Source organism: Aedes albopictus, chromosome 1, assembly GCF_035046485.1.
Source record: "Aedes albopictus strain Foshan chromosome 1, AalbF5, whole genome shotgun sequence".
Lineage (NCBI taxonomy): Eukaryota > Metazoa > Arthropoda > Insecta > Diptera > Culicidae > Aedes > Aedes albopictus.
Genome location: NC_085136.1, coordinates 70,146,057 through 70,158,198, shown reverse-complemented (window position 1 = coordinate 70,158,198; position 12,142 = coordinate 70,146,057). Strand labels below are relative to the sequence as shown.

The 12,142-nt window shown below is 43.3% G+C and overlaps 1 protein-coding gene across 8 annotated transcripts in view; it reads left to right on the top strand.

Annotated features, from left to right (window-relative positions):
• The window catches only part of LOC115269089 (diacylglycerol lipase-alpha), a 430,920-nt gene extending 419,220 nt beyond the window's left edge, over nucleotides 1-11,700 (top strand). For 5 of the 8 annotated variants that reach the window (XM_062844784.1, XM_029877440.2, XM_029877438.2 and 2 more), the window contains one exon: nucleotides 8,570-11,700. In XM_062844784.1, the coding sequence (XP_062700768.1) occupies nucleotides 8,570-10,468 (1,899 nt within the window). In that variant the 3' untranslated portion in view covers nucleotides 10,469-11,700. The remainder of the gene's footprint in view (nucleotides 1-8,569) is intronic. The other 3 variants (XM_062844789.1, XM_062844788.1, XM_062844786.1) reach the window with 2 other exon arrangements.
• Nucleotides 11,701-12,142: the final 442 nt, after the last annotated feature.

Below are 12,142 nucleotides of genomic sequence, written 5' to 3'. Positions count from 1 at the left end.
GGTGATTCTTCCAGATATTTGTTGAAGGATTTATCCAGGACTTCCTCCAGTTCCAGAAATTCCACAGGGGATTTCTCGAAAAACTTCTATTGAACTTCCTCCATGAATTCCAGCTGGAATTCTTCAAGCAGTTCTCATTAGGGGCTGTCCATTAATTACGTAAGGGAATTTTTGCGATTTTCTGACACCCCCTCCCCCCCTTGTAAGATTTTTTGAATGAGAACCCAAAATTTTTTGTATGGCGCGTAAGATTTCTCAAACCCCCCCTCCCCCCATAAACCCTACGTAATTAATGGACAGCCCCTTAGGACTCCATCAGAAATACTTCTAGGGATTTCTCCTGGCATATTTCCTTACTGCAATACTTGCGGGAAATCTTCCTGAGATTCCCATAGATTCCAGAAATCGCTCCTGCATTTCTATCAGGGATTCCTCCAGTATACTTCTACCAATTATTTCAAGAAGAATTGTAGGTATTCCTCCAGGCATTTTTTTTTTTTGAGGAACTTCTCTTAGGATACCCGGGCATTCCTGATTCTAGGATATCTCTAAGAATTACTTCTATGATGCCTCCTGGAGTTCTAGGAATTCCTCCAGATATTCCAGCTGGGATTACTCAAGCATCCCTGCGATTATTCCAGTTATTCTTTCTCCAGAAATTCAAACTGTGGTACTTCAGAAATTATGCTACGGATTCTTCTAGAGCTTTCCTGGCTTTTTCTGAGATCTTTCCAGGCAAACTTCCTGGAATTCTTGCAGGAATTCCTTTGATTGTTGTACCACGGATTTCTCCAACGACTCATCCAGGAATTCCTTCAGAGATTTTATCCAAAGATTTCTCCAGAAATTCCTCATGGAATTGCTGCAGAAACTCCTTTTGGCCTTCCTCAAACAACTCCTTTTGGCCTACCTCAAACACCTTCTCCTGCAGTTCTTCCAGCAATTCCCCCCAGAAATTCTTACTATTCTATACCCAAAAATTCTTCTAGTGATTCCTATACAAATTTATCCTAGTCTTCCGGGAAATATTCCTAAGATTCCTTCAGAAATTCCTCCTGCGATTCCTTCAGGGCCTTCACTATAGATTCTTCCAAAATAGCTCAACCGGTTCTTGCAAGAACTTCTCTAGGTATCCCAATGATTTTATCTGCCAGGCATTCCTGATGGGGATTCTCTAGAAATTCCTGTATAGTTTCCTCCAGCAATTCTTCCTAGGATTTCTGCTGAGATTTCTACAATGATACATCCCAAAATCCTTCTAATAATACCTACTGATATTTTTTCTGTGATTTCTTCAGAAGCTCTCCGGTGATTCCTCCAGGATTTTTTATCCAAGATATTTTATCCAAGGATTCTTTCATAAATTTCTCATGGGATTCCTCCAGGAACTCCTCTTGGCCTTCCTCCAGGAATTTCAGCTGGATTTCTCAAGCTATTTCTGCTGTGATTCTTCCAGCAATTCCTCCTAGGAAAAGTCCAGAAATTCGTACTGTAATATTTACCGGAATTCTTCTTGGGATTCTTCCAAGAATTTCTCCAGGGATTTCTTCAAAAACTTGCTGGGACTATTCAAGGCACTCTTCCTATGGGTCTTGCCTTCGATGTATCCTCCTGGAAATCCTAAAGGATTTTATTCCTGCGATTTCTCCAAATATTTATCATTGTTTCAGCAAAGCCTCCTATGTCTCCTACTGAAATTTTTAATATGATATATGCAGTTCTGCAGGAATCCTTCTAGGGATTTCACCTGGCATTCTTGCTGGAATTCTTCTAGGCAGTTTTCCTAGGATACTTCCAGAAATGCCGTTGATTTTTCCAGGGATTTTTTAAAGACTCATCCAGGAATTCCTCTAGAGGTTTTGTTCATGGATTACTCAAGAAATAACACATGGTATTACTCCCGGAACTCCTCTTGGCCTTCTTCAAGGAATTCCAGCTGCAGAAAACCCAATATAAATCTCTAGAGGCATCCCTAAACGAGTGTCGGGAATAGTAGGGTTTTCAAGAGAAATGTTTGGAGGTATTACAAGAGAAATCCCTAGTGAAATCCTATAGGAATGTACGAGAAAAACTTGTAATTAATTAGAAGGCACAGAATGTCGCTAATTGACAAGTTGTGAGATGAATTAAAAAATCGCGTTCCGTATTCGCTAGACCGCAGTATGGCCATTTCTTTGAAGGTTCCTTCGGCAGGGTTTTTTTTTTTTGAAAATTTCTGCGGAAATTAGAATTTAATCAGCATTCTCTTTGAATTTTTTTTCTAGGATTTCAATGGCTATTCCTCTGAAATTATTTCAGCAATTTCTTTTTCGGTTATTTTGCAAATTTCTCAGGCAATTTTATCGTGATTACTTTTGTAATTCTTTATGATTTAATTATAGTTATATTTATTGCCTCCGAAAATGGCTGAATCAGAAATTCCGAAATTTTAAACTGGGCTTGCTCGAAGAAAATCCTATGAAGTTCACGAAAAACTTCCTGACAAATTCCCAAAGATATTGCCGGATAATTTTCCATTACATTTACCCTAGAACTTTCAAAGTAGTTGCCAAAAGAATTCATATAAGAATTACCATTGGAATTCCTGAAGAAGATATTAAGGCTTCATAAAGAAATTGGTCAAATTCAATCTCAAAATAAATTGCTGAAATATATTCTATAAAAATTTCCACCAACATTCACAAAACAATTTTCGAAGAAATTCTTAAAGAATTTTCCGAAATCATCAAAGGATTTTCTGAATTAAATTTAGAAAGAATTCGAAAAGTAATTGCCGTAGTATCACCATGACAAAATTTTTAAAGAACCGCCAAAGATTTTTTTTTTCAAATAAATTCTCGAAGGAAATATTTGAGAAATTTTCCAAATCAATTTTCAAAGGAATTACCGAAGAAGTTCTCAAATTAATAAACGAAGTTTCCAAAATTTTCAAAGGAATTGCTGATGAAATTCCCAAATAAATGTTCAATGCAAGTAACATCGGAATTGCTGCAGGAATTCCTTACATAATTACTGAAGAAATCTAGAAGAAACTGTCTACATATTTTTTGTTAAAATTATAGAAGCGGTTAATAAAAGAATTGGCGAAAGAATACCGAATAGCATAGATAATAAAAGTCCAAATAAACGACGAAAATCACATAAAAAAGTGGAATGACTTGCTGAAGACATTTCCAAAAATATTGTGAGGAAGTTCCCAGAGTCGAATGAATTACAAAATAAAGAAATCCTAAAAGAATAGCCTGAAGAGTAATTGGAGAATTTTAAAAAGCAAATATCAATAGAATTGTTGACAAAGTAATTTTCGATGATTTTTTTCAAAGGATGCGTGAAAGACGCTCAGTATCAAATTCCAAACGTTTTACCAAATAAATTTTTAAAGTATTGCTAAAGGGGATCCAAAGATATTTGCAAAGTCCAAAAGAATTGCTGGCAGATTTGCAAAAGCAGACTTAATTGAAATAAATGGCAAAACAATTTCCAAATAAATTGCCAGAAATATTCCCTGAGGTATTACCGAAAGACCGTTTTGCCGAAAACACAAATTTCTTGTATTATACGTACAAACCAGACTCGATTATCCAAAATGTACGAAGCTGAAATTTTGACTGATTACTACAATGTTGGTTTGACGTATGTCAAATTTTGAGCTTTATAAACAATTCCTTTCAACAGATATATTATCAATTCATTCGAAATCGGAATTTGGTGCTAGCATCAGAATCCCGAAGAGAAAAATAAGTTCGCTCGCCCCAAATACCGGGTTTCAACTGGATTGATAATATGTTCGTGAAGCTTCAGAACGGAACTCAGGATAATCGAGTCCAAATTGTGTACTCACAATTTCTTTGTAAAAGCACAGACAAACAGACGTAACTCTTCGAACATTTTTCGATTCAAATCATAGTCACGGAAACATATTCGCCCAATGCTAAAGGGACAATGTTTGGCCGACCACCAACTAGGTGGCGGTAGTGAGCAAACGTCAAACTCGAACAAAAACTATGCGAGCGCCACGGTTGGGCAGTTGGCCTACTATCAAATTTTGAAAAAGACCGTTAAATCGGTGTACGATGGGAATCATCAGAGTGTTACGTCTGTTTGTCTGTGGTAAAAGTATTTTCATGTCCACGTGGTAGTGTTCAACTAATGGAACAAAAACGCTGTCGCCATCAATGTTGCGGTTGACCCAAAAATGCAAATATGTGTCCTGAATATGCAATTTTAAGTATTTATAGCTCTTTCAATTGTTCTTGAAAACTATTTCAACAAAGAGGATGTCACGACGAATACAAAGATCACGCAAATTTGTGGATATTTTATGGTTTCAGAGATTTAAATTTGCTCTGAAAATGTATTCTTATGGACCTGATTATTTTCAATCCACTAAAGAAAGGGGTTGTCTCGATGATTGTTAAGTTCAAACTGAAAATACAAATTCCATGTATTATGCGCAATCAAGTTATCAAGTTTTCAAGCCCCATGGCGGGGAAAGTGTCAAATGTGTACAACGGTTCGGATTAAAAAAAAATATGCGGGCTATTTTTTTCCGCGACGCAGTATTTATATCATTTATTTCATAAAAGAAATTGAGGGTGGTTCGGTATTTCCTTTTACGAAAAAAAGCAAAACAACCTGGAAGCCACTGAAACTGGCACCCCCAAGGCACCCCCTAGGAAAAAATCCTAGATACGCCAATGATGTTCGATCCTAGCCCAATGAAGCAACTTCTTTCTTCAACGCTTGGATCCACAGGTCTCGATCAGCTCGCCGCATTGTTGACATACTTCCGATATCTGGTCAAATATGTAACACGATCGCAAAAGAAACACACGTAATAATTCTACGGATCTCAGAGCATCTATTCGTTGTTTCTACAGAAACAGTTGACAACAACACAAGCCTCGATCTGTTTTGGTTCATCAGCGGCAGTGCTCCCAGTATTCCTCAAAACAGCTTATGAGGAGCGATCATTGACTTGATTCAACACGCATGACCTCGTCATAGGTTTGGGGGTTGTCCTCCATAGCACCACCGGAAATCGCTGGAAGAGATTGCTGGGAGGAAAGAACATCGCCAGAAAAGGAGCTCTAACTAATGTAATCACTATACTTGCCTGGGCAAGTTCGCTCCCGACAGCTGCGCCTCAACCCTTGTTGACTTACTTCAACTGGTCTTCTTAGTTGCGGTGGGAGCGCGTCGCTGCAAGCATCTACGAAACCATCACTGGACGTTTCTAATGTGTTGTTGCTGGCTTCTTATTCATCGTCGGAGTTGGTTACGATCTCGTCAGAACAGTCTCTTCACACTAAGATCAGCTCGGTATTTTTCCCATCTTTTTACTGAGTTCTCAACAGCAGATTTAACTCGGTACGCTCGGTTGTTTCTTTTGCGGATATCCTATAAATGAGTTACCGAGCTCAGATGATAAACTGTCAAAAGTTACTGATGCACGGTAAAAATCGTTACTGGTGAACGGTAAATATGATTACCGAGTGTACCGAGATAAATCTGCTGTTGAAAACTCAGTAAAAAGATGGAAAAAATACAGAACTCAGTGAAAAAATTACTGAGTTGGAACATCTGAATCTTAGTGTGTTGGCATTACAATTTCTTCTGTGAACAGCTCCATAAATTCGACTTGTGCAGGGTCCCTTTCTTCTGGGGTTTTCCTCCAATGGACATGGTTGGAGAACGGTTCACCAGGTACGCTGCCTTCAAAACCGCTTCTGCCCACAAATCTTTCTTCAAATACGCTTCATTCAATAGACATCGAGCTTTCTCCACCAGGATGCGAATTCATTCTTTTCCGCGATACCATTTTGCTCTGGTGTATACGGACATGTCTTATGACGGATTTCATCTTTCTCCAAAGCCTTGCGGAATTCTCGATTGACGTATTCTAGCTCATTGTCGCTCCGCCTTTGCTTGAAAAGATTTCAACCCCTTAACGCCTGATTTTTTCGTCCGCAAGAAATATACAACGACGCGCTTGCTGGTTTCATCCACGCAGGTCAACGGTACATCTTGCCACAGCTTTCATGCTACCGTTGTTGGCTGTTCTTACGTTGTGCTCCAGAATCTTCTCATCGGTGACTCCTCCACTTCTTTCCGGTTACGGACAGTTACGTGCTAGGCCCATAACCTTTTATCCTATGATTTTCGGCAACGCAGTCTTTATTGTATTAAGCGAAAGTTAAGCTATCTGCCCTACGTTTCGTTTAATACAATACAGACTGCGTTGCCGAAAATCATAAGATTAAACCTTACAGTCGATCGATCACCAGTTTAACCTTTTATCTTGATAATGAAAAACGGTTTGTTCAGTTGAACGTAGAACGGAATGATTTATGTAACGGCTATAAACAATTATAAGGTTATAAATCATAAGTAGATCCATCGCCGCCAAAATATGTCCGACAGGTGCTAAATCAAAGTCCATCCATATCTGACAAGGCCTTTTTTACGTCCACTGATGCCTTTACTGCTTGACGAACTCTGCATCTAAAAATCACTTATCCAAACTGCTCGAGGGAGTGCCCGGTGGTTAGGGAAACTCCAACATCCTCCACCTCGTGACGCTCGAAATCCTCTTCGGAGTCACCATCCAAAATTACATCGAGGCCCGCTAGTTTGCTGACAGATCTGGTCAATACTCCGATTGATGTCTCTACACCTGCTTTTCACGCAACTCCATCCTAGTCTGGGTACGTACGGATCACTCGACCGCTTATCCATCCATTGCGATTCTCTTAGTGGACTATCAACACTAACATTCCTTCCTTAACTGGAGCGACATCTTGGAACTACTTACTTCGCCGAAAAATCGCCGTCAAAACACTTCCGACATGTGCTGAATTAAAGACCATCCATCTGACAGGGCCTTTTTCACGTCCACTGGTGCCTTTACTGCTTGACGAACTCTGCATCAAAACATCCCAAGTAACACACTTGTCACAGAAGAGTAACGGCGGTGCAGGTTTATGTTGCGCAGAAGTCACTGTGACTTACTTCTAGCAAATAAGTCATAGTGACTTCTGCGCAACAAAAACCTGCACCACCGTGACTCTTCTGTAACAAGTGTTTTACTTGGGATGGTTCGAAGTTATAGACTCCTACCTGTTCGTTGTTCAGTGGCACGGAAGCTAACAGTCGCGAGTTGACCATATGTTCAGCCTCGGCTAACGGCGTCGTCCAGTTTCCGTTCCAGGGATTAAACCACCACTTGGTGTTCGTGGTCGTAAATGTACTGATCATCATAGTGTTGATCGCCTGGAGATCCTTCTGGAGCACCCTGCTTGCGCTGATAAAATTCGTTCCATTGTCTGTATGAATCTCTTGCGGTGCTCCTCTTCGGGCAATGCATCGCCGGATGGCCTTTTTGCACGATTCAGTCGTCAAACTGTACGCTTTCTCCATGTGGATTGCCCTAACGAATAAACACGTAAATACCCAGACAACCCAGCGCTTGAATAAGATGCGGCCTACTTTTACGCAGTGGGATCCCCACAAACGTGAATCGTCGCAGAAATGATGTGATGCAGAACATATTAAGTTGTGCCATCTTCGGTGGATACGGCACCATTGCACCATTGGCTGCAGAACGTACTTCAACGCGTAACCTCGGTATGCAGAATTACTGGCGAATTTCATTCAAACGTAAGACACCGTGTTCTCCATTTAGAATGGTTCAGATCTGATTGGTCCATATTTGACGCCGTGTTCATCTGGTTCATCTTGCCGTGGAAGCAGCTACGCTATCGAGCTGTCTTTGTCCAACCCCTTTCGCTGATATACTTACACTTCGGCAATCCACAACAATCTGTCCGGCTTACAGTTCGGACATGTTCCCACTTTGTTGTCTCGTCACCAACGTTCTTCTTTGTTTCCAGCCATCGCCACTCTTCAACTGTCGACATATCCAGGACCTCGTTGACGTCGAAAGCTACGTATTGTTGTTAGCGTGTAGGATGGCACAAATATCCCAAATAGAGAGAACGTGCCTCTGGAGCCGACCTATTGAGCGTGTAGTGTCCGATCTAATCCATGAGCTAACGTTCGCCCCAGAAACACATTCGCTTGACTTTAATGAAGTGTTAGACTTATTGAGCGTCATCAAATAGACCACAAAACGGAGTATTCTACGTCCGATCAAGGTCATGAATGAAGGAAAGCCAAATCTAGCATGCGACCTCTAATTATCCGGTTGGCGTCGATGTTCTACTGGGTAATGTACGGTGTCGTCAACTTTGACTTTGATCTCATTGATACGGTAGAAACTCTTCAAATCCTTGATGCAGAATCGTGCCGCTTCATCGGAACGAATGGCTCAAAGGCTTCCAGCCGAACATTCGTTCATCGACCGTAATTTATAAAGATCTACTCTGTTGCATGGTTCTGCAATTATGTACCAGTAAACTAGTGAGATTTATAAGAAACCATTTTTTATTAAGACCGCATCCGATGAGCTCACAGATTATCTCTTGCAAACGGACTACCCATTAACTAACGAATTTCACAACTCTCGTAACTTTGAACTAATCCCCATGATTTCCCTCCTATCCCTCAGGTTATAACCACGGTCGGCCCTCGCAAGCCCCAACGCCAGTCATCGAACGCCAACTCATCGATCGCCTCGGAAGCCATCGAAGCCCTACTGCAGGCGGACGGACACCACCATCATCAGTTCACCAATCATACGACGCCTGGAACCGCTGTGGAACCATCGCTGGCAGTGGCTCTGCAAAGTCCGGCGTCACCTTCGGTACCGCACAAGATCTGTTTGGAAACTTCTTTCACCAGCCTCCAATCTCCACAGGACCACAATCCTCCCAGTAAGGCTTCTTCCGTCGCCGGCGGAAGCATCCTGGGTGTACGCAGCCAGTTGTCCAGCACCGTAGACGACAGTGGAATACCGAAGAGCCTGTCCGGACCGAGCGAGGCCACCACCGTCATTTTCAACGATCCGCTACATCATCAGCAGCAACGGGCTCCAAGTTCCGCTAGCAACACTGGGCGAACGGTTGCCTTCAATACTTCTCCGAGCGTGATACGCAATGGACGGCCTCCGGTTCCCGTCGGGTCCCAGAAGCAACCCATGAGCCTGTCGTGGAACGGCACTCGGCAAAATTCCTGCGAGATCAAGAAGATTGACTTGATCCACGACGATTGGTTCGGGCTGGCCCCACTGGCCAGCCCCGAGTCACTGTCGGAGCTGTCCAGTATCAGTTCTCGGGCAAGTTTTGGAGCCAACCTGGCGTCCAGTATTGACCGGTACCTGGAGAAGATCAGCGAGAGCAAGGAAGCTGGGGAACGGAAGGGCGATGGGACCGATCCTTTGCTGGAGTCACAGCTTCATACTCCGAAGATCATACGAAGGACGCCGAAGGTGAGCGGGAATTTGTCGTTGTGCGCGGAAGACGTGAAAACGATTAACAGCTACAAGCGGATGGGTAAGATCTTTGTTTTGAATCGGGCGCCATCGGACAGTGATTCAACGGTGGATAGTTACGAATCAGCGCATAACGTTATTGTGCTGGATGGAAAAGGGATCATCGGTGCGGAAATGCTTACTGCTGGTGGCACTTCACCCATCAAGGAGAACTCTAAATCGGCAGACAACCTCGACGAGTTGAACACCCGGCAAGTAGTGCCGGGTGGTACATCGAACTCCGGTGCCTCAGGAACCAAGAAGACCTCATTCGCCGTAAGTGATAGCGCTATTCCGCAAGAGTGTACCTCAAACTGTCCGTCGTGCCCATGTCGAAGATCTCCGGGTGGACCATGTTGTCAGAAGTTCAACCATCGAGAATGCTACAACTACAAGTACACCTCGTTCAACATCTTCAAGTTCAACAACAGCCGGGACAGCAAGACTACCAGCTCCAGCGATACCTACCACAGCGCTATGTCTTCGTTGACCGGTGATCTTGACCACCCCGGTTCCAGTACAAACCAACTCCACTCTAGCAGCAGTAGTAGTAGCAGTAGAACCCTCCAAAACGCTAACCTTAAGCCAGGTGTCCTGGAGTCGCACTTCCCCGTCTACCAAGAAACGGTTTCCGAAGAGCGCCTTTCGTTGCTCTCCAATATCAGGGAAAGCAGTCCCGTTCGGCTACCTGCCGCCGCAACGACAATAAGTAACCAACGGTTGATCCTGAAAGACCAACCAGTGATCGTCAAGCGTCACAACGAAGACGACCTGAACGCGTTCGCGCGCAACGAGTCGCTCCCTCTGTTGGCGAACCTCGTGGAGAAGTCCTCGCCCACCAACTACGTCCGCAAGAAACATTCCGTCTATCCCAGCGAAGCTGGTCACCCGATCGCAACGGCAGGTTTCGGTGCCGGCTGCACCAGCACCAGCAGCAGCAATGGCCGCGGCAGCATAGCTACCATCCACTCGTCTTCATCGTACTCGTCCGTCACCTCGTCGCCCAATCGGTTCCCCCGGAACGAAAGCAACGTATGAGATCGCCGCCGGAACTCAAGCTCCGAAACACTAGTCTAAATTACCAACCTAATTACGTATCAATCACAAGTCGAATGTATATCTATACCTTAGCGTACTTCCCGCGGCATTTTGCGATTGATAATGGCCGGTGACATGAAGTGCGGTTTCAAAGGGGAAGATTCAAAAATTACGTCCATCGTTTTTCGGGATTTCTAGACCCCCCCTCCCCCCTCTGTCACGCAATTTCCCTATACCCAATACACGTACTGTCACACTTTTCTAGACCCCCCCCCCTCCCCCAAATGTTGGACGTAATTTTTGAACGTTCCCAAGGTATCAAACGATCTGACATGTTGTGTAGATCGGCAGTGCGATCGTTTATCCTTACTAGAAACCGTACTTCATGACAGCTATTATCTACCGAGAAATGCAAGATAGTTTCGAATCTCTTTTACATTTCCTATGAACCATATAGCCTCTCTGCCTCTTTCTCTTTCTAATTGTAGTCCGTCGTAAGTCCTTTTCTAGTTCCCCTTCTTTTTAACGAAACTGTTCCTACCAATAATGTTCAAACGGCCGTCATGTTACCACGTGGATGCCTCAATCGCAGAGATCAGACGTCCTCGCTCGGTTCTTGGTATGGATCAAACACAGTTGATGGCTTACTTGTACCGTTTGACAGTTAACCAATCTTATCGACCGACTGTCAAATGACACACTAAACGTCAAATCGTTTGACTCCCACTAGAAACTGAACTTTGTTACGATGATCGTCAGCTCTCACGATTTGTATTCAAGCCTGGATGTCAGTTCTCTGTCTTTCAATCGAGGTTTCAACACCGACGAACCGACGTGACAGTGGTGTTTCAAAACTGTCCCCCTCAATTTAACGGTCGACCAGCAAAGCGAGCGAACCCTTCTGTCAAATCAGCGTAGACACGAACCTCTTCCTATGTTAACACACGGGGGTTTGGTATCAAGCTAGCATACCAACGCGGGCCGTTATAGAGGTGGCGATAGTGTTCGGCTATTTTTCATCATGGCGTCGCGGACAACAAATTTGAATTTGTTTGTTCTAGCTGTCACGTCGGTTCGTCGGTGGTTTCAACTCATTTGTTGAATCTCCACTACTAGGACAAGCCTTCTACAAACGCTAATGGACACTCCAATCATCCAGTATTTCACGAGTGCCAATGGTCACTAGCATTTTGCTCACTTTTTGGTGGGGATCAAACGATCTGACGTCTGGGCCTGTGTCAAGGAGAATACATTTTACTAAGGTGGCGCAGATAAACATAGCAAACCACTGGTTGTCTCTTCCATTCTTCTGGTGTTCTTATGGAACTGAAATAGTGACGTCACTATTTTAGTTGCATAAGAACACCAGAAGAGTGGAAGAGACAACCAGTGGTTTGCAATGTTTATCTGCGCCACCTTAGTAAAATGTATTCTCCTTGGGCCTGTGTCGTGTCACAGCTGATCGATATTATCGATCAGCTGTCAAACTACACAGGACAAACGTCAGTTTAGCTGATCCCTGCCAGAAAAAGTGCAAAATTCTGGCAGCCAGCATCAGTTCGTGAAATGTTGGATGCACAGTTTCTAGTAGAAATCAAACGAACTGACGTCTGGCTTGTGTGGTTTGACAGTTGATCGGTATGATTGATCTTCTGTCTTACCATTTAACTGTTA